The sequence below is a fragment of the Chelonoidis abingdonii genome, chromosome 26 (assembly GCF_003597395.2).
Source record: "Chelonoidis abingdonii isolate Lonesome George chromosome 26, CheloAbing_2.0, whole genome shotgun sequence".
NCBI lineage: Eukaryota > Metazoa > Chordata > Testudines > Testudinidae > Chelonoidis > Chelonoidis abingdonii.
The window spans coordinates 814,894-837,374 of record NC_133794.1 but is presented as its reverse complement, the minus strand read 5'-3'; the positions used below and the strand labels follow the sequence as shown (position 1 = coordinate 837,374).

Here is a 22,481-nt window from a genome sequence, read left to right as displayed (position 1 = left end):
ACTTCTCGTGTCTTGTTTACAACACACCTGTTAATGCATCCCAGAATCACGTTTGCTTTTTTTGCAACAGTATCACACTGTTGACTCATATTTAGCTTATGGTCCACTATGACCCCATGATCTCTGACTGGGGCTGGTAGATGCTACAAGGTTCCATTGTTAGAGGTGCTGGATGCCCCTAGCTCCTGTAGAAACTAAGTGGAATTGGGGATGCTGAAATTCAAGTCACATCTGCAAATTTTGGCAAGTTTCAGAGCTAGGCCTTAGATCCCAGCTCTGGTCTCAGGCCTAACCTGCTACTGCATGCCACCTCTCAGAATTAGATCTCCTAGCCAGCCCTCCTGTGAGGTAGTATCTTCTCCCCTTTGGACAGCTGGGTGAGATGCAGTTAAAGGGACGGTTTCAGACCTGGTCTGTGTTTAAAGAGCAGTGATTTTCAGGCCTTTTCCACAAGTGGGGATTTCAGCCATCGGTTGGCAGCAGCGCAGCAAACCACTGACGCAGCCCCCACCTCCTCAGTGCCAGGCCGGGTTGACCTGGCGTGAACCGGGCTCAGGCTGTCAACACAGTGGTGCAGTAACTGAGGTGAACCCACTGTGTAGACAGGGCGTTGGGAGACTCCCCAAGGCCTCCTACCAGGTTTTGTGGTTTTATAGCACATGGTTCAGCAGATCAGCCGGTTTTGTTCCCGACTCCACCATTGAACTGCTGTGTGACCTTCTGTGAATCACTTCCCTGCTCTGTGCCTCAGTTTCCCCTCTGTCTATTTAGAGTATATGCTTTCAGGGGCAGGGAAAGTCTCTCATCATGTGTCTGCAGCACCCAGCATGATGGGGGCCCCAAGCTTGATCAGGGGACAAGGGGGATCTACAGCATCTGGCCCAATGGGACCCTGATCTCACTGGGGTCTGTGCAGCACTCAGCACAGGCCCTTCCCCTATTGTGTGTTGGAAAAACCCAGGCAAACAAAGATGGAAACAGACACCTCTGAACCTGAGCAGGTAGAAAGTGATGTCAGATGTACAAAGCAAATAAACCGGGGAAGAACAGAGAGTGGCATTTTGTCTCTGGTCTCGTAGCCGCAGTGAGCCAGGGCTTTTCCTGTGGCAGTGGAAGGGAGGTGTTCAACACTGGCAGGGAGCTGTTATGAGTTGCCAACTGTTGCCCAGTAGGTGAGTGGCGGAGCAGGTAGGAGTCCTGGCTGCCCGTTGTCTGCGCTAAGCACTAGCGCTCCCTTTGCCATCTGCACTGTGGTTTCACAGCCCAGCATTTGGGAACCAGGTCCCTTCTAGGCTCAGCTGGGGCCAGAGTTTTCACATACCTAGCACTCCTCTTGAGTTGGGGAGGAAGTGTGGCTGACTGCAGCACATCCTGGGCTGGGATACAATGGGTAAGTTCTAGTCCCATCTGTGCTCTGCTTTGGGACCTTGGGCATACCATGGCCCTTCTCAGTTTCCCCATATGTGAAATGGGTATAATACTGCCCTCTCTTGTGATCTACTGGTGGAAAGTGCAATGGAAGAGCTAAGTGTGAACTGCTTGGAACTAGGAGCATTTTCTATGGAGCTCAGATTTAATAATAAATATTTATGTTACAATCAGTGCCATGGGGCTTCAGTTGAGATCAGGACCTTCATATGCTGGGCACAGCATGCAGAGACAGACAGTCTATGCCACGGAGATCTTATGGTTTAATCAGACAAGACAGGCTAAGGGTGGGAGGGAAAACAGAAGCACAGATAGGGGGAAGTAACTTGTCTAGGACCTTGCAGTAAATCAGTGGCAGAGCTGGCACCAGAACTCAGATCTCCAGCTGCCCTAGCTGCTGCACCACCCTGTGAGAGCCAAAGTCCACTCAGGTTGATTTAATTTGTTAATTGGGCTTGAAATCGGATGCTATTGAAGTCCTTGGGTTGTGGTACACTTTGGATCATGACATGGTGGAGGGGAGGTGGTTGCTTGCATAGATGGGGAGAGAACTTTACACACCTTGACAAGCAGCAGTTAAAGCCAGAGGGAACATGCCAACGCAGTCTATCATTAAAAACCAGTAGGCAGAGTCCTCAGCCAGTGTAACCCAGCATGGCTTCACTAGCGTCAATAGCACTACCCTGATTGACACCGCTGGAGGGTTTGGCCCTATAGTTTTACTGAGATGGGACCTTTCAAAGCGAGCCTTGAGTGATCTTAAAGGTCCAGGAGGAATTGGATCACTTCACATGGGAGCGGAGCGTTTTCAAGTCCTGGCTTGAGCAGTTCTCCATTCTAGTATTGTAGCACTTGGATACACCAGCAAGTGTGGGAGCAAATTTATAAAGGGAGCATTGACTTGTGGTTAGAACAAATTCAGTGAAAGAGACTGAGCCAGAACTCTTGGGTTCTACTTCTGGTTCTGCTGGGCAAGTCTCTCCCTGCTGGCCCTTCTGTATCAGGTGGATAATACTTAACTCAGCTTGTCAGAGCTGATTTGCTGATGTGCTCTGATGGCAGGAGCGTAAAGTATTTTTGTTTGGTAAAAGACTCTTCAAGCTATTGAAATTGACCAGATTCAAGCTGCTTCAGGGCAATATGGGAAAATGGTTCTTTGACCTGTGGGGGGAATTGGGTTCTGGGTCAGTCAATGGGCATTAGATGTCTTTGTTTGAAAGGATCAGGGTCCCTTCACCAGCTCTCCTATCCAGGTAGCTGCAGCCCCTCCTCCCTGGGCACAACATGCTTTGAACCCTCATCTAATAGCCCTGCAGTCTCAGGTTGCCAGCTGTTGCAGTTCCATAAGTGGCCTTGCCCTTGGGGTGAGGGAGTTCCCTTCAGCCCAGGTTAACAGCATAGGATAGTTTGGCTTGGCCACTGAAAGCTGGCATGGGGAGTTTCTGGAAATTATTTGAGGTGGTATGATTTTAGCAAGCTCCTGCTTGCAGTAAGCTGCATAATAAGTACCGAGGGCCAGATTCCACTCTGCTGAGCTGCGGTAACTCCACTCACCTCTGGGGCGATGCCTGGGGCAGAGGGATGCCAGAATGTGGCATCAACTTTCTAGCCAAAGTGCAACCCATCGAGTTCTGCGGTCAGCCTCCCTACCTTCAACAAGGAGGCACAGTCTGTGGGTGGAGGAGGGACTACATGTCCCAGCATGCTGTACTCCACCTTCTTCAGGGACCTGGCAGCAGGTATGCTGGAATCTGTGGTCTCTTGAGGACAGCTCCTCCCGCTTGGGCAGTGAGGTCTGGATGTGAACCACAGGTGCCTCCTGCAAGCAGAGGCCATAGCGCTGGGTTTCTGGCATGTGAGTGGGAAGAAGTTCAGAAGGGGTGTCCCACATATGTTCTGAGCTGTTGAGCGTGTGCACCAGCTACTCCCCTGTCCAGGTATGCGGGAGGGGCTGTTTTATTTCAAGCCTGTGGGAGGATTCGGTCCTTCCCCTCTTCTCTGTTACCAGTGTGGTATCGAATGTGGTACGGCCGGGTAACAACTGCAGTGACCTCCCTGCATGTTCGCGGACTTGCCCCAGTAAAACTTCGCCTCAAACTTCCAAGGCCAAACAATGGGCCTTGGTTTCTCTTCTCATTCTGACAGGTTCCCAGCCTTTGGGTGGCAGAGCTCCCTCTTTAACATGGGGACAAACAGTTTATGTTGAAACTGATCCAGGAAATTGACACACCTGAAGAAGCTCCCTCTGACCACTTCCTTAAATCTCACTCAAGGGACTCCTTATATTTAAGGCATGCTGCCAGTCTGTGCCAGTTGCTGAATTACGGCAGCCCATGCCATGGCATAGCAGGGAGTGTGGGCAGCAGGCAGGGAGTCAGGGCTGAGAATTGCAAAAGCGACTAGGGGGATTTATCTACACAACGCCCATCGTGTGGTTAAATCTCAGGCTAGGATGCCTGGGTTCCGTGCCCTAACTTGTGGTGGCCTCGGACAAATCACCCAGCTGCTTCTGTCTCTCTGCTTCAGTGCCTAGGCTATGAACCCCTCCCAGATTAGCTGATCTAAGGAAGGGTCAGGATCATTTGCATTGACCAATCTGCAGACCAAACCCAGCTGTCTCCTGTGTGTCCGTGTGCATCTAGCACTTGGGATTCCAGCACAGTCACTCCCAACAGCTGTTAACCACTTTGCTGAGGCCTGGGGTGAGCAACCCTAGTATGAGAGAAAACCAGGCATTTGCAGTCTGTTTGGGAAAATCTGCTTTATCGAACCATGGAACTTAAATGCTGAGAAGACCTATTATGTCTTACCTGGCCTGTCACCCCATGGAGGCCAGTTCAACATAGTTCCCTACAATCTGCTCCAAGGTGGCATGGCCCAGGTGAGGGGAAGGGTTGGTGTTGTGCTTTCCAGCAGCTAATGGCTTTGCTCTGTGATGGGCACAGTGTCAGCGAAGGGGCATGTTGGAAGCCAGGGTGCTGGCTGTAGGTATCACATCCCCCTTCAGCGAGGCCCCCACAACCCCATGCAAGACAGACAGGGATCTGGGGCTGTAAGATGCAGCAGGCAGGGGGGTTCTCTGGAGCAGAGTATGGAAAGGGACCCAGGCATCTGAGTCCCTGACTCTCGCTCACTCCCACAGCCCTGCAGCTCCCTCTGGCGAATGATGGCAGTAGCCGCTCTTCTTCCTCGGAGAACTCTCCCCAGCATCAAACGCACCAGCCGCGCCGCCCGCTGCTGGGCCTGCCCCAGCCATCCTTCCCCATCCCCAGGAGCATGGAGAGGTAAGCTGTGGGAAAAGGCCACCACCTCCCAAGTGGTGGTGATGGGGCTGAACTAAGGAAACCCCTGGGGCTGCAGTTCTTGGCCTGGCCAGCTGGCTCCCTCTACAGGGTACTGTGTGTAATGCAGGAGCTGCATCGATCCCCTATTTTGTGTATATGTCCTGTAAACTGGTGTTGCGGGCCTGCTGGCTCAGCCAATGAGGTGGAGCGGGCCAGCTGGCTCGGCCAGTGAGGTGGAGCAGACCCACGAGCCTGGCCAATGAGGTTGAGCAGGCCACCTGGCTCAGCCAGTAAGATTTGCCTGACTTAATTCTGGTGGGCTAGCCAGCGCACTGGGCTAATCCAGTGCCACAGGGCGGGGGCACTAGACTTGATGGGCCTGCTGTTACAGGTGGGTTGGGGTCCTCAACCAGTGCCCAGCTTGGACTCTGATCTGGCCCCCAGTAACTGTCAGGGGAGCTCCTCCTCCTCAGAGCCAGAGTCACTTGATTTGGTATGTTGTCTTCATCCAAACTTTCTCCACTTGTCTCTCTAGTATAGAGATAGACCAGAAGCTGCAGGAAATCATGAAGCAAACGGGTTACCTGACCATAGGAGGGCAGGTGAGTTGGAAGAAGTGCAAAGGGATCGTATTCTCAGTGCTGCCCCATTAGTAGAACTGTAGGTGCCAACTAGTGCAGAGTATCCCTGCTTTGTATCAGTTTTCCTGTCCTAAACTGTTGTGTGGAATTGTGCTTTAAAAAACTGCCAAGTCCCACCCCAAAGGTGGCTGCATTTCAATGTTGGGCAAGCATTCCCTGTTTATTCTTGCTCTGCACTGGTAAACAGCTGCCAAGTCCCACCCCCAAGGTGGCTGCGTTTCACGGCTGGTTGAGTGAGCCCAGTGGTGTTGCCATGCAGCTATTAAACAGCGCCTGTGCAGCGTCCCAGAAGTGGCTGCTGTTCTGTGTTCAGTTTGGCTCTGGCTTGAGACAAAATCCTCTGCCCCAGAACAGGCTGCATGAGGGCAAGCGTCCCCCACATCCCCCACCACATGCATATGCTGCCCATGATCTGGATGCCCATTCTGCAGGAAGAAGGGAACTGAGGTTTCCCTGTCCTTTCAACCTCCATTGTGGGTTAGAGAACAGGCAAGTGGGTGCAATGTGGGGCCATGGAGAATCTAGTGTGCCGGTCAGCGAAGCCTGTTACCCCACTGGCTGGCATACCTACCATGGAGATTACCCTGGGGAGTTGTCCTAGCTCAGGGTTGTCTCCTGGTCCCCTGTGTCTAGACATGGGCTCTGCTGTATGACCCCTCCTGTAACTCTGTGTGTATGTGTCTTGGTGCAGCGATACCAAGCAGAGATCAATGACCTGGAGAACCTGGGCGAGATCGGCAGCGGGACGTGTGGTCAGGTGTGGAAGATGCGGTTCAAGAAAACGGGACACGTCATAGCCGTGAAGGTGAGCACTGGGGGCAGGGCCTTACGAACAGACCGAGCAAGGGGTGAATAGTTCCATCAGGAAGGGAGGGGGTGATGTTGAATGGGGAGAGCAGAGAACAGAGGGTCAGGACTCCTGGGCTCTGTTCCCATCTTTGAAAGGGGAGTAGTGCCTGGTGGTCAGAGCAGGGTGGTGCTACAAATCAGGACTTCTGGGTCCTATTTCCAGCTCTGGGAGAGGGGTGGGGTCTGGTAGTTAGAGCTTCGGGGGGCAGGGCTGGCCTTCTGGGTTCTGTTCTTGCCTCTCATTGGGGAGTGGTGTCTAGAGGTTGGAAGAGGGGGGTCTTGAAGCCAAGACTCCACTGCCTTCATGTGACCTTGAGCAAATCATGTCCCATATCTGTGCCTCAGTTTCCCCACCTCCGAAATGGAGATAACGCTGCCCTATGTGGGTGGGGAATCATCTGCGTTAATTAACAAAGGGTTATGTGGTCCCCTGCGTGGCAGGGCAGAGCAGAGCAGGTGTCACTGTTCACCCCTGGAGTCAGATCTCAGCCCATAGAGCCGCTCTGTAATCTCTACTTGTTGTCTGGTCCCCACAGCAAATGCGCCGCTCAGGTAACAAGGAGGAGAACAAGAGGATCCTGATGGACCTGGATGTGGTGCTGAAAAGCCACGACTGCCCCTACATTGTCCAATGCTTCGGGACCTTCATCACCAATGTAAGAGCCCCCTGCAGTCATGCTGCAGCTCTCCATCTCCCCTTGTGGCTGCATGGCCTGGCTACAGCCTTGAGCTGTCAGAGCTGGGTCTTCCAGTTCAGGCAGCTGAGGCTTGTACTTGTAGAGAGGTCCCGGGTTTGATTTCTGCTGCAGCCCCGAAGAGCGGTGCGACGTTACCCAAAGCCACCACCTCCTTTCTGCACAATTGTCCGGAAAGCCAAGCATACGTCGCACCCCCGGTAACCCGGCCTTGGTCTCCCTCCCACACAGACAGACGTCTTCATTGCCATGGAGCTGATGGGCACATGTGCGGAGAAGCTCAAGAAACGCATCCAGGGCCCCATCCCCGAGAGGATCCTGGGGAAGATGACGGTGGCGGTGAGTTCTGGTGGAGCGAGGTAGGGGAAAGGCAAGTGGGGCTGGATGCAGAGTGATGGGTACCTGCCAAACCTTTCTCCCACATGAGCAGCTGGGAGGGACCTGATCCACCACTGGCCTCTCCCGTTTGGCAGCTGGGTTGGCTTTGCACAGACAGGGTCTGTGCTGGAAAGGGGCTCCCAGAGGGAGAGATCTCTCACCTCAGGGGCTTGTTCCCACTGATCTCTGCACAGCAGCTCATGCACGCCTGGGCTTTGGTCCTGCAATCCGATCTCATCAGCGTGAGAGGGGCTTGCTCCTCCCTTCTCCAGGACAGGAATTCTGGGATTGATGGGCCGAGAACTGAGCTCTCGGTGCCAGGTGTGCTCTCTGCAGAGCGGTGTACAAAGGGGCTGACCTCTCCCTGCTGCATATCGAGCCTGGCATCTCTTTAGCTTTTCTAGCTGGCCCCTCCTTTTGCTGATCCTCCTGCGGTGAGCCCGGGGGACAGGTGGGTGCAGTGGGCTGACCATGGGAGACGCCTTCTCTATCAGCATGGGGTGGCCGTGTCCTTTCAGATCGTCAAGGCGCTCTACTACCTGAAGGAGAAGCACGGCGTCATCCACCGGGACGTCAAACCCTCCAACATTCTGCTAGACGAGAGGGGGCAGATCAAGCTGTGTGACTTCGGGATCAGTGGGAGGCTGGTGGACTCGAAGGCCAAGACCCGGAGTGCGGGCTGTGCGGCGTACATGGCGGTGAGGGCTGGGTCGTGCCATGGCTTGGAGAGGGTGCTGCTGGGCCTCAGGCTGCCTGTGCACTAATTGGCACCTGTGGTTGCCTGAGCCCCAGGGATGGGTGGTATCTTGGGATGGGACCCCCTTTAATCTTGCCTGCTGTGTAGGGTGAGGCTTGGTCGGTATTGGGATGGGAGACCTCTGAAGAGTGGCCAGCTGAAGCAGCTCTCCAGAGTGGCTCTAGGGGGTGCTGTCCTGCTTCAGATGACATAAGTGAGCCAAGATCTAAAGACTCCTGCCCTGGATCCTCAGCTGCTGTGAATGGATACAGCTCTGGTGATTCCAGTGGATCTGTGCTGATTTAGGCGAGCCATGGATCTGTCTTTAATGGCTCTATGGCCTATTTATACCAGCTGAGGATCTGGCCCTCTCTGCATGCCCCAGTGTGCTTGGCCTAATTTCAGCCAGGTAATTCCTCCCATTAGCCCAAATTTTAAACTTAAAATAAGTTAAATGAGTCCTATTTACTTCATTGATATGCATATTAGAAATCTGTACATAGATTCACTTCCCAGGCTACATTATGCAGCTGCCTTGCTCCACCCCAGAGCTGGCTGCATATCAGTAGAGAATGGCGTGATTTCATAATCTCAATCTGTAATAGGCATGTGCTGTAATGTAAGATCCTCGCCTCCTGGTGAGCGCCACTGGACTGAGAGTGTATTGACCTTTCTTTTCCAGCCTGAAAGGATAGACCCTCCTGATCCCACCAAACCAGACTACGATATCCGAGCGGATGTGTGGAGCCTGGGCATCTCGCTGGTGAGTGAAGTCCCTTCTTTACTTTCTTATGCAAAACGCTGCTTTGAACTCGGTGCCAAGATTTGCCACTAGGGGCTTAGTGATCTTGAAACAGCCAAAGTCCCTTGGCAGAGTAAGGGCAGGGCTGATCAGCTGCTGGGTTTTATCTCCAGCTGGTTGGCAAGGTTTCACAGCATGTTTTTTCTGTCAGAAAATACTGATCCATGGAAATGGAAACTTCCCATGCGGCCATGTTGGGCTGAACACACCCCCGCCCGCCCCCAAAAAAATACCCACGACAAAAAACGTTTTGAAAATGGCAAAACGTCCCATTTTGATCTTTCAGCCCAAGTGGCTTTTTGTTTCTAAACTTATGTTGTTGTGTATATATAAATATTTTAATTTAAACGGTCCTAACCAAAGTGAAATGTTTCAAAGTTAGCAAAGTTATTTTCAGCTTTTCAGTTTGTGAAAAAAATTGTGAGTTTTAGTTTTTTGTCCTGATTCAGGTTCAGAAAAAAAATTTGAAATGTTGGTCTGGGAAATTCTAGCCCAACCAGCTCTGCTTTTACCCTTGGCCAACTCAATGTCTCTTTTGTCTACTGAGGAAGATACAAGGACAGACCCGTAGCTGGTTTGCATGGGTGAGGGATGCAGGTTGTCGGACAGCCCTGCGATCTATTGTAAACTTTGGGCACTCCTGTTAAGAGGAATTGCCTTGGCAAGAGGAATAAAGAAGATAGGCTGGTCTTGTGGCTAGAGCAGCGCCGTGGGGCTCAAGAGTCCTGGGTTCAAAATCCACCTCTGCCACTGCCTCCCTATATGATCTTGAGCAAATCACATCATTCCTCTGTGCCTCAGTTTCCTACCCACAAAATGGGTATAATGACCCTTCCTGTTGTCTGCCTTGTCTGTTTAGTGTGGGAGCTCTTTGGGGCAGAGACTATCTCTCACTCTGTGTCTGTGCAATGCCTGGCATAATGGGGCCTCAATTTCAGTAGGGCCTCTAGGCACCACCATAATATTCCTACTAACCTACTTTTGGAAGTGTTAATATCTTTTTAAGATAAAAAGTTCCCCTCGCATCAGTGAAACCAGGACACACGCCTTTGTCTCTAGGGCCTTAGGACCAGAAAGCGAAACTGACGAGAAATCAAGCTAAACAAACCTGGCTAGGGCCAGGGCCTAAGCTAAATAAAACGCAACAGGACAAATCTGTAGGAAAAAGACCAGATATTCAGATAATCTCAGGGGTCAAAAACATGAACCAAAACATTCACACCGGGGCGCCTGAAGCTAGCCTGGTAGGAAGACACCTCCTATTTCAGTGGGAGTCAGATCAGCCCTCTAAATCCCTAGGAATAAGTGAGCTAATGCCAAACATCTCTTTAGCTTAACAAAGAGAAGGGGTGACTTGATCAGAGTCTGTAAGTGCCTGTGTGGGGCACAGAAATTTGACAGTAACGAGCTCTTCTGTCGAACAAAGTTCTGACAAGATCCACTGGCCGGAAGTTGAAGCTGGACAAAGTCAGTCTGGAAACAAGGCACAAATGTTGAACACTGAGGGTGGTTAACCAAGGGAATGACTTACTCAGGGCTGTGGTGGATTCTGTATTGAGTGTGTTCTTTGGATCTGCATTGGCTTGTCCTGCTCTAGTTCAAACAGGGTTTACTCTGAGGAAGTCCTGTGGCCTGTGTTTTACAGGAGGCCAGATTCCTTCTGGCCTGGGAATCTGTACATCTGTGAATTACACTAGGCCCCTGTCTGCATTTTAGGCACTTGGATACCTTTGTAATTTCATAATGATTAGGCCCCTAATTTCCAGAGGTCTGACCCCCACGAATCTCATTGCATTTGATGGAAGTAGCACAGGATCATAGATAGAGCACATGGACTGTCTCTAAGCACCCTGATTCCATTTTAACCCTTGCTTTCCTCCCTCCCTCCCTGCAGGTCGAACTGGCTACCGGTCAGTTTCCCTACAAGAACTGTAAAACGGACTTTGAGGTGCTCACCAAGGTCTTGCAGGAAGATCCTCCCCTGCTCCCAAACAACATGAGCTTCTCCGTGGACTTTCAGTCCTTCGTTAAAGACTGGTGAGTGACGACCACACTGCTGGGGAGCTGAGGCCCGGTTCGTGGGCCTCCAAGTCCAGTGGGGGAGAACCAATCTGCTGCATCTGTGGGGCAGTGTCAGCTGCTGAGGAGCCATGCCTTGGTCAGAGCTTAAACTGCCCATGAGCCTGTACTGTTTCAGTAGATGTGACTCCAGTGAGTGATCTCTTAAGTAGATGGCACAGGGGCTCCCATACTCTGGCCAGGGGCACCATTTAGGGAGGGGGGCACCTGCTTCCACTTTGTTTTGTATCACAGCAGAGCAGGGGCACACTTCAGATTTTGGTAGGAGTACCCCCATGCCCTCCCTAAAAGGCACCTCTGCAGGCCAGCTCTGCGACGCAGCATGTCAAGCTTGCGCTGTCAGACCCTGTGCCACTTCTCCAGGGAGTGGTTCCGGCTGGGGCTGCGCTTCATGGCGAGGGAGCTGATAACAGTTCTGCAAGTGTTGGATGGCAGCTGGTGGGAAGGGCAGAAGGAGAATGGGCTGCATGGCTGAGTCCCAGTGAGCTATGTGAAGCAGCTGGAGGTAGGAGACCGGCCGTATGGAGTGCCTGGGGGGCAGGGGGCATGGGGTCTAGGGCCACGAGGGAATTTAGGGGAGAAGAGGATACATGAGCGTCAGCATAAGGGATGCATGAATAAGGCCATGTGACGTGCAAAGTGCTGTACGGATCTGTGCCGTAAGGGTCAATGTCAGCAGTTAGCTCAGGGTGGAGCTGTTGCCTTTCCAAACCCATGGTCCGGCCATGCACCACTGGCTTTGCTCACAGTCCCCAACCCCGTGTGCAGGGCTGAAGCCTGGCAGAGCAGTGTCACCAGCCTGGGGCTTGGCCCTTCCCAGCACTGGGGGAATGCGGGTACCTGGGGTTAAGACTCTCATTAAAGTTGCTAATCACTAGTTGTACCCACTAGAGCAGTGGCTCTCAACCTTTCCAGACTACTGGACCCCTTTCAGGCGGCTGATTTGTCTTGCATACCCTGAGTTTCACCTCACTTAAAAACTACTTGCTTACAAAGTCAGGCATAAAAACACAAGTGTGACAGCTGCTCTACTACTGAAAAACTGCTCGCTTTGCCATGTCCCCCGTATAATTGTTATCCCAAGAAAATAAAAACCAGCAGGATCTTATTCAGGGGGATAAGGCGATATGCCACATTTATTGTGAATACAGGTCCCAAGATCCCATCTCAGACAAGCCCGAGCAAAGACTGTGGAAGTTACAGGGTGGAAGCACTTGGTGCACAGAGATTTTTTATGCTGATGTCAGAAGTAAGAGCTGAACGGCTGGTTCTTCTTCGAGTGCTTGCTCATTTCGATTCCAATTAGGTGTGCGCGCGCCGCGTGCATGTTCGCCGGAAGATTTTTACCCTAGCAACACTCGGTGCGTCAGCTGGGCGCCCCCTGGCGTAGCACCGCTATGGTGTCAGATATATACCCCTGCCGACCCAACCGCCCCTCAGTTCCTTCTTACCGCCCATGTTGGTCGTTGGAACAGTGGAGTGCGGTTTTACTGACCTCCACCTCCCTAGCTACTCGTAGTTCTCTAGTTGTTTTTTTGTGTATATAGTTCAAAGTTATATAGTTATAGTTAATTTTTATCGTTCATAGTGTATAGTTAAGAGGGGTTTGGGGATTAGCCCCTTCCCAGCACCCGGTGCCAGGGCCCATGCCCGGTTCACTGGATTTCAAACTGTGCTCGGCCTGTCACAAGCCGATGTCGACAGGAGATCCACACGACTCCTGTCTTAAGTGCCTCGAGGAATCTCACCTGACAGATGTGTCGCATTTGCAAGGCTTTTAAGCCGAAAGGAGCGGGACTTTCAGCTAAAACAGCTCCTCATGGAGGCGGCTCTTACACCTCTGCCTTTGGCACTGAGCGCTGGTCAATCGGCGGGCAGAAGCGCCTCCTCGGCACCGGACCGCACCAGTACTGCCAAGGCCTCTCAGCACCGGCTGTCGTGGGCACTGAAGTCGACTCAGCACCGCTCCCTCTCCCCGAGGTTGAGAAAGCCTAAGACTCCTGCTGCTTCCGTGCCACCTTCACCGCAGCCAGAGAGCTCGTCTAAGTCGGATCGCCTGGCACCGACACCTGCCGTGGCACCGATAACGTTGGCATCATCGATTCCGGTCCCACAAGGATCGTCGAGTCCGGTGCCTGTCAGCTCCTCGGCGCGAGCCGTGGTTGAGCTTACTATTCCATCCACGCCAGAGACATTCTCAATGGTGAGGGATCTGATTGCCATGACAGAGTCGACGCTGCCTCAACCCCTGGCACCACCGGTGTGGGTAATACAGTCTATCGGCAAGCCTACCTTGATAAGACCATCCTCTGTTGGCACAGCAGAGCGGCACCATTCATGATCATGGTCCTGCAGACGTTCTAGGTCCCATCGGCGCTTCTGCTCCCGAAGCCGCTCGCAGTCCCGGCACCGTTCTCCTCCTCGGTACCAGTTGCACTCCCGGAACTGTTCAGTATCCCGTTCGCCGGCCCGCTACTCTCAGCACTGTTCCAGCTCCTGGCACTGCTCCAGGCACCATGACTCCCGTAGCCGCTCCCGACGTCGAGCCTTGAGATCTCGGTCGACCTCCCGGCACCGCTCCAGTCCCAGGTCCCGATCTCGTTCCTGGTACCGGTATGCCTCCTGGTACCGGTCCCTGGTGCCGAGTAGAGCAAGGTCCGCTAGAGACAGAGACTTTGCCCAGGGCTTTTCAGCCCCTCCATGGCCATCCAGACACGCATCAGTGTTGTCCCACGCGGACAGCTCTTATGCACAGGACTGTGATTCCGATGTGCCCTCCAGAGTCTTCCAAGAGACCCAGGCCCAGGACCAAGGCCCCCATCAGTGGTCTTTCTGGACACCTTGGGCGTACCACCAGGCCCAAGGCATACCAGTAGTTCCGTCCCACTCTGTCCCATCAGAGCATCGAGTGCCAGAGGCGACAGTTAGCCGTCCTCCTCCAGCTGCTACGGAGGAAGCCCCAGTTTACCCACCGGACTCCCAAGTTCCACTGGAGCAGGAGGTCGCCCAAGAGCAAGAGGCCACACAGGACCTGCTCGTCCCCGGCATCTCCTCGTCCTCTTCTCCAGATGAGGCGGTGGCAGGAACATCCTCCTCAGGCCCTCCTCCAATTGACCTGAGAGCCCATCAGGACCTCCTGAGGAGGGTAGCACTCAATATGAACCTCCAGGTGGAGGAGGTCCTTGAGGTAGAGGACCCAGTAGTGGACATTCTGTCAGCGGAGTCCCCCACCAGAGTGGCCCTACCGTTTATTCGGACCATCCAGGCCAATGCTGATACTATACGGCAGTCGCCAGCCTCTGTCCCTCCTGCCACCAGGGGAGTCAAATGTAAATACATGGTGCCCTCTAAAGGGTACGAATACTTGTATGTCCATCCTCCTCCCTGCTCACTAGTCGTCCAGTCTGTTAATGAGAGAGAACGCCATGGCCAGCAGGCACCAGCCCCGAAATCAAAGGAGGCTAGGCAAATGGACTTACTCAGCCGCAAAGTGTACTCGGCAGGTGCTCTACAGCTCCGGGTGGCAAATCTACAAGCCCTGCTTAGCCGCTATAATTATAAGACCTGGGCGGCGGCGGGTAAGTTTACGGAGCTACTCCTTCAAGACTCCCGCCAAAAGTTCACTGTGCTCTTGGAGGAAGGAAAAAAGTGGCCAGAACTTCCCTCGAGGCCTCGTTGGATGCAGCCGACTCAGCAGCCAGGATTCTGGCCTCGGGTGTTGCCATGAGGCGCATCTCATTGCTTCAGATTTCAAGCCTCTCACCGGAGCTGTAGTATACCATTCAGGACTTGCCATTTGATGGTAAAGGCCTCTTCTAGGAAAAGACTGACCCCAGGCTGCAAAGCCTGAAGGACAACAGGGTCATAATGCGCTCTCAGCATGCATACGCCGGTGACCCAACGTAGGCCTTTCCGTCCCCAGCCTCACCGCCCATACTCTACGCCTAGACAAAGACAGGATTTTGGCAGGCGGCGTGGCCAAAGTGGTCGTAGACGACAATCAGGACCCCAAGGGGGCCAAAATCAAGGTCCCTCGAAACCACCAGCCGGACCAAAGACTAACTTTTGAAGGTGCGCCCGAGAGAGGCGTACCAGTACAGAATCCTTCTCCTCCCTTCTCCAACCATCTCTCCTACTTCTTCCTCCCGGCGTGGTCCCAGTTAACTACAGATAGCTGGGTCCTACGCACAGTGAAGTATGGGTACCACCTCCAATTTATTTCAACCCTGCCCTCCCACCCTCCAACTCCGTCCCTCTTCAGGGACCCCTCTCACGAGCAATTCCTCTTGCAAGAGGTGCGGACGCTCCTCACCATGGGAGCTATAGAGGAGGTACCAAAGGACGAAAGTGGCAAGGGGTTTAACTCCCGTTATTTCCTAATCCCCAAGTCGAAGGGAGGTCTCAGACCTATCCTAGACCTGCGAGGACTCAACCAGTTTATGACAAGGTTTAAGTTCCGCATGGTATCCCTGGGGACCATTATCCCGTCCTTGGATCCTGGAGACTGGTATGCCACCCTCAATATGAAGGACGCATACTTTCACATAGCCATTTTTCCTCCACACAGGAGATACCTCCACTTCGTAGCCAACCATCAGCACTTCCAGTTTACAGTCCTGCCGTTTGGCCTTTCTACAGCCCCAAGGGTATTTACAAAGTGTATAGCCATAGTCGCCGCCTATCTCCGCCGATGTTGGATACACGTTTTTCCGTATCTGGACGATTGGCTCATCCGAGGGGCCTCCGAGACACAAGTCACCCAGCATGTGGGCATCGTCAAGGACCTATTCACACGTCTAGGCCTGATGATCAGTATAGAAAAATCCACTCTGGTTCCCAGCAGAGGTTAGACTTCATAAGAGCTGTTCTGGACTCCAATCTAGCCAGGGCCTGCTTACCGCAGCTGCGGTTTCAGGCAATGGCAACAATCATCCGAGGTCTACAGAATTTCCTGACGCCGTCGGCTCGCACTTGTCTCGGTCTCCTGGGTCCCATGGCTGCCTGCACGTTTGTAACCAAATATGCCAGACTCCGCCTCCGTCCTCTCCAAGCTTGGCTGAACTCGGTATACCACCTGGGCAGGGATTCAATAGACACGATACTCATCATTGTCCCGAGCACCCTAGGCTCCCTAGACTGGTGGCTAACTCCCTCCCTGGTGTGTACAGGGCTGCTGTTCCATCCGCCCCAGCCCTCAATGTCCCTGACAATGGACACGTCATCTCTCGACTGGGGTGCTCACCTCGGACACCTTCGTACTTAAGGTCTCTGCTTATTTCAGGAGCTGGCATTACACATAAATGTCCAAGAACTGAGAGCAGTCCGCCTGGCATGCCAGGCATTCCAGCAACATTTACAAGGCCGTGGTGTCTCAGTGTTTACAAACAACACAACGACCATGTACTACATAAACAAGCAGGAGGGACACGATCCTCCCCCCTTTGTCAGGAGGCCATCCAACTCTGGGACTTTTGCATAGCCCACTCGATAGACCTGGTAGCGTCCATTCTCCCAGGGGTTTGGAACACTCTGGCGGATCGACTCAGCAGGTCCTTCCTGTCTCACGAGTGGTCGATCCGCCCGGACGTTATTCATTCTGTTTTCCAGCAGTGGGGATTTCCCAACATAGACCTGTTCGCTTCCCGCGTGAACAGGAAATGCCAGATGTTCTGCTCCTTCCAAGGTCTCTCCCCAGGATCGATCTCGGATGCTTTCCTGATGCCGTGGAAGAGCCAGCTCCTTTATGCCTTCCCACCATTTCCGCTGGTTCACAAAATCCTGCTGAAACCCCGCAGGGACAGAGCGCACCTAATCATGATTGCTCCAGCATGGCCCAGGCAGCACTGGTATGCCATGTTGCTCGACCTGTCAATAGCCAACCCAATTACCCTGCCACTCCACCCAGACCTCATAACTCAGGACCATGGCAGGCTTCGCCCCCCAGACCTGCAGGCCCTTCACCTCACGGCTTGGCTGCTGTGTGGCTAAACCAGTCAGAGTTACGTTGCTGTGCATCAGTACGACAAGTTCTCCTGGGTAGCAGAAAACCTTCCACCCCGTCAACGTATCTGGCCAAGTGGAAGTGTTTCTCCTGCTGGTGCGAAACGCATAATCTTACTCCCACTGAGGTCTCGATTCCCTCCATCTTGGACTATCTCTGGTCTCTCAAACAGCAGGGCCTAGCAGTATCATCACTGAGGGTACACTTGGCAGCTATCTCTACCTTCCACCCAGGAGAAGATGGCTGTTCTGTGTTCTCACACCCTATTGTTTCAAGGTTCTTCAAGGGCTTGGAGCACTTATACCCCCAAGTACGCCGCCCAGCCCTGACCTGGGACCTTAACCTGGTTTTAACCAGGCTTATGTCTCCCCCATTCGAGCCGTTAGCAACCTGCTTGCTACTCTACCTGTCTTGGAAGACAGCTTTCCTCATAGCCATTAATGTGGCCAGACGAGTCTCTGAGCTAAGACTCTTACGGTGGATCCGCCGTACCTGTGTTCCACAGGACAAGGTGCAGTTGCGGCCACACTCGGCATCCTCCCTAAGGTGGTTTTGGCCTTTCATGTTACCGACATCTTTCTCCCGGTCTTCTTCCCGAAGCCACCTCAAACGCATGGGAGCAACGATTGCACTCCCTGGACATCCATAAGAGTGCTCGCATTTTATATTGGGCAGACAAACACTTTCGTAAAACACCCCAACCTTTGTCACGGTGCAAATCGAATGAAAGGCCTACCTGTTTCCTCTCGAGGATCCCATCTTGGGTGATGGCGTGCATCCGCCTTGTTTGATGTGGCTCATATTCCCCAAGCCACATACCGCACATTCTACCAGGGCTCAGCTTCATCTGCCGCCTTCCTGGCTCATGTACCTATCCAGGAGATATGTCGTGCAGCTACCTGGTCTTCGGTCTCACACCTTTGCTTCACATTTATGGCGCAGGTTCAATTAGTCCCAGAGAATGATGCAGCCTTTGGCTCAGCAGTTTTGCATTCTGCAACATCTCACTCCAACCCCACCGCCTAGGTAAGGCTTGGGAATCACCTAATTGCAATCAATATGAGCAAGCACTCGAAGAAGAAAAGAAGGTTACTCACCTTTGTAACTGTTGTTCTTCGACATGTGTTGCTCATATCCATTTCAACCCCCCCTCCTTCCCCTCTGTCAGAGTAGCCGGCAAGAAGGAACTGAGGGGCGGTTGGGTCGGCAGGGGTATATATCCGGCGCCATAGTGGCGCCACTCCAGGGGGCACCTAGCCGACCCACCGAGTGTTGCTAGCATAAAAATCTTCCGGCGAACGTGCACACGGCGCGCACACCTAATTGGAATAGATACGAGCAACACATTTCGAAGAACAAGTTACAAAGGTGAGTAACCGTCTTTTCTGAGGGCCAGCTGTGTTTTATTTCAGCAAGGGTGTAATGAACAGGCTGGTGTGTATGTGCACCATGTACCTCTTGTGGTTCCCCTGGCTGTCCTGGGCCTTACACTGCTAACAGATAGCAGAGATTCTCCATTAACTCAGGCATCACAGCCTAGTGCTTTGGTGCAGGCGGCAGGGGTTCTACCCCAGCTGAGAAGCTCTCCAAGGCTGTTGTGTGCAGCACAGGGGCACATGGCAGTTCCAGCTGGCAGTGGGACTGTCACAACAGAGTAGCACCTCCCTGAGTTATTCCTTCACCATCCCAGTGCCCAGTGAGCTGTTCAGTGCAGTGTAGAACAGGGTCAGATAGAAGCTGGCCGCTGCCATTTGAAATCCATGTGAGTGACGAGGGCTGTGATAGACCTGAGTCTCCAGACCCCTCCGCTGGAATTCCAGTCTGGGACTCCTCAGTTCCCGCAGGAGTGCCAGGGGTGCTCACTGCCATGTGGGGCTCTAGGAGGCTTTCCCTCCTTGCCACCGCCATGCAGTTGTCAGGATCAAAGGTCGGTCAACAGCCAAGGGGCAGAGGTCAGTGCTGCATGTGGCAAAGGCCGCGGGATGGCCCTGGCCCTGTGAGTGACCTGAGCTGTGCCCCATGAGTGTGTCAGTGCGATGTTCAGCCAGGCCTCCCAAGAGCGAGAGCTGTGCAGCTCAATATGCTGGCTTGTCAACAGGGAAACGCTTACATTCCAAACCCTCTCTAGTGCAGTGGTTCTCAACCAGGGATGTGTGTACTCCGGGGGTCACACAAGTCCAGATATTTGCCTAGTTTTACAATAAGCAACATAAAGAGCACTAGGAAAGTCAGTACAAACTACAATTTCAAACACCCAGTATGTTTATACTGCTCTGTACACTATACACTGAAATGTAAGTACAATATTTCTATGACAGTTGGTTTATTTTATAATTACATTGGACTAGATTAATAACTGGTATATTCATGACTCCACAGCAGACCCCAGAATTTGGCCTGAGCATTAGAAAGAAATATATTTCTCAGCCACCCTGCTGAGTCTGTGTTGATTGAAACTGCCTGTCAGTTTTACAAAGTCAGTGTTAATTGCAGAAGCACATCCAGAGACTAAGAGATTGTTCTAAAAGTAACAAGATGGCAGCTGTTCCTTTATGGCTCCGTACAACTTTGTTTTCCTGAACTCCAGAATAAGATTTGTGAACCCCCCACTCTTGCATGCTTATCTGGTTTGTTTCTTTTTAGATGTAACAAGTGGGATGAATAGACATATTGAAGTCTGCCATGTCCCACTGATTTTAGAATAGTTCTGTTGAAGGATGGGTCCGTGATACAATGCAGATGTGACAGGATACACACTGGAGTGTGACTGTGATTGAATGGGGAATGAAATATTAAAGATTGAGTTGCCAGCCTTAAAATCAGACTGTTGGCTGAAGAATACAGTGGGCAAGATAGCCCGATACCCTGAGAGCATACTTGCCTCAAGAACAGAGGGGCCAAAGAACAAGATAACAGCATTCCAGCATTGTTGTGCCATCTGTGTGATTGACTGTCACTTCAAACGTGAGAACAGTCATTGATTACCACTTCAAACATGAGAACAGCATGACGAGGCAAATACACGAGGATGGATCCCTATAAGAACAAACACTGCAAACCGCCTTCCAGGAGCATCAGATGTGAATCTGACAATGCCCTGCTCCCTCCTCGTGTCCAGGCCACCTGGCCAGTGGCTTGGCACACGCAACTCTAATGCTGGTAACTGTGATAACAGCCTTGCAGAACCTGCGTGTATCTGAATGAATGTGTGAATGAATGTGAAATTGAATGGAATCTTATAGCTATAACTGACTGCTTACTATGTCATTCCCAAATCCAGAATTCTCCTCCGAGAGCAACAGGCCCCTCAGTGACTGCAGCACCCCCTCTTCATATGGGAGTTTTTTCATGGGGATTGAAATGGGCTCCTCCTTGCCACCAGCTGAGCTGGACAAGGGTCTGAATGGTTTAATGGCAGGACCCAGCTGAACAGTTTGACTCCACCTCAAGGCTTGGATTGGGAATATCTTGCTGTATTATTCCCTGATTGTTCTAAATTTACATACATACTGAAAATACGGCTTTACTTGGTGTTTGTATATGTGTTTTCTTTCTTTATGTAGGAATTAGATGCAGTGCTTCTGTCAGCTAATTTCTGTTATCATCTGTAAAAAAAAATCTAGAGTGCCTAGGTAACCCCTGGAATCATGGTTAAAGTCCATCCCCCCCCCAATCTGAAATGATGCCCTGGCCACTGGATGCTCAAGGCTTGCCCCTCCTTGCCTTACCATTCAGGCCCTCTGTGTGATTACCTTCCAGGAGACTGGGCATGCTTAGCACTGGGGTCTGGGAGGGCTCAGCCTCCTCAGCACACATAAGGAGCCTGGGACTGGTACATCTGGTCAGACAGACTGGCTGTGTACACAAGGGCCAGACAGCTGGGGGGCTGGTTCAGTAGCAGATAAATCCTCATCTCTTCCCTTGGCAATGACTCTTCCTAGTCAGATGCTTCGTCCGAGGTTAGAGCACTTGCCTAGGCCCTAGGACACCCAGGTTCAAATCCCTGCTCTGTCCCAGGCTCCCTTGAGTGAGGCTCTGGGCCTGCCCTGCATGCTGGGGTAAGAACACTTCCTTCCTCCGGGGGGAGTGTGAGGATAAATGTGTGAAAAGGATTGTGAGGTGCCCAGCTAAGCACTGGACCTGGAGTAGGTGATGTCTCTGAACATCCGCACTGAATCCTGGCCTGTCCTGTTTGCAGGACGCGGTTAGCTCCCTAATTTCCAGGTCCTTGGGCGCTCAGCCTCGTAAGCTGCTCGGTCCCCCTCTCTACCACCAGGCCTTTGTTCTCATGCCATTGAGCAGCAAAGCCTGTGCTGGCTGGCTGGCTGGCCACAGGCGAGGTGCCTCCCAAGGGAAATAGCAGAAACCTAAGTGCTTGGGACAGTTCTGTGCTGGTGGGAAAGGCCTGGGCGCTACGGAGCTCTCACAATCACTTCGGTGATAAGGGACAAAACAAGGTTCTTGAGCTTGACTGACCCCTCGTGGCTGAGGTTATTGATGGTCTGAAGCCCAGAGGGTTGCACGTGGAGATGGCCAAGACTCTGTATGTGTTTCCTCTCTTTTTAGCCTTACTAAAGATCACAGGAAGAGACCAAAGTACAACAAGCTACTTGTGAGTATCTGACACAGAAATCTGACCTCCCGTCTCCTCGAGCTGTGGGGAGAAACGCCTCAAAAAAGACCCCAGCTGCGATCCCCCTGCCCCATTTCATGCTGTACCAGGGTGAGCCTAGCAGCAGTGATACCACTTACTGCACACAGGGCTGGGGGAGGCCCTCTGGGTTGCAGGGAGATCTCAGCCAGCAGTCAGGCTGCAGTGAATCAGTCAGTCTGTTTAAACACTTGCACCACTGCAGCGCCTCTACATCAAGCTGAATAAGCAGCAAATATGAAATTTAGTATTTTCCACTTTGAGTGAGTGGGGTCTAATGGTTAGAGTAGGGGGTTGGGAGTCAGGACTCCTGAGTTCTAATCCCAGCTCTGGCGGGGGAGTAGGGTCTAGTACAGGGGTGGGCAAGCTTTTTGGGCCAAGGGCCACATCTGGGTGGGGAAATTGTATGCAGGGCCGGCGCAGGAGGTTGGGATGCAGGAGGGAGTGCGGGGTGTGGAAGGGGGTGCGGTGTGCAGGAAGGGGCTCAGTGCAAGGGATTGGGGCAGAGGAGGAGTGTGAGGTGCAGGCAGGTGGCTCAGGGCAAGCAGTGTAAGAGGGGGGCTCAGGGCAGGGAGTTGGGGTGCAGGAGAGGTGTGAGGTGCAGGCAGGTGGCTCAGGGCAAGGGATTGGGGCAGAGGAGGTGTGCAGGATGCAGCAGGGAGCTCAGGGCAGGGGGTTAGGGTTCAGCAGGGGTGCGGGGTGCAGGCGGGGGGCTTAGGGCAGGGAGTTGGGGGGTGGGGTACAGGAAGGGTTCGGGCTCCGGCCCAGCGCCACTTACCTCAAAGGGCTCCGGGGTGGCAGCAGCGCACACCGGGGCCAGGGCAGGCTCCCTGCACGCCTGCCCCAGCCCCAGCCCCGCATCACTCCAGGAAGCGTGGCCCCTGGGGGAGGTGGGGCGGAGGGCTCTGCATGCGCTGCCCTTGCTGCACCTCCAGGT

The 22,481-nt window shown here is 52.8% G+C and overlaps 1 protein-coding gene across 6 annotated transcripts in view; it reads left to right on the top strand.

The window, feature by feature from the left end:
* Positions 1-22,481, top strand: part of MAP2K7 (mitogen-activated protein kinase kinase 7) — a 63,116-nt gene that overhangs the window by 25,856 nt on the left and 14,779 nt on the right. For 3 of the 6 annotated variants that reach the window (XR_012654912.1, XM_075061193.1, XM_075061191.1), the window contains 9 exons: positions 4,571-4,712; positions 5,248-5,314; positions 6,045-6,158; positions 6,739-6,858; positions 7,129-7,236; positions 7,770-7,973; positions 8,694-8,774; positions 10,708-10,850; positions 21,460-21,505. Coding sequence is in view for 5 of the 6 variants with exons in the window: in XM_075061193.1 (XP_074917294.1) it covers positions 4,571-4,712; positions 5,248-5,314; positions 6,045-6,158; positions 6,739-6,858; positions 7,129-7,236; positions 7,770-7,973; positions 8,694-8,774; positions 10,708-10,850; positions 21,460-21,505 (1,025 nt within the window). In the remaining variant the exon portion in view is untranslated. The remainder of the gene's footprint in view (positions 1-4,570; positions 4,713-5,247; positions 5,315-6,044; positions 6,159-6,738; positions 6,859-7,128; positions 7,237-7,769; positions 7,974-8,693; positions 8,775-10,707; positions 10,851-21,459; positions 21,506-22,481) is intronic. The other 3 variants (XM_075061194.1, XM_075061192.1, XM_075061195.1) reach the window with 1 other exon arrangement.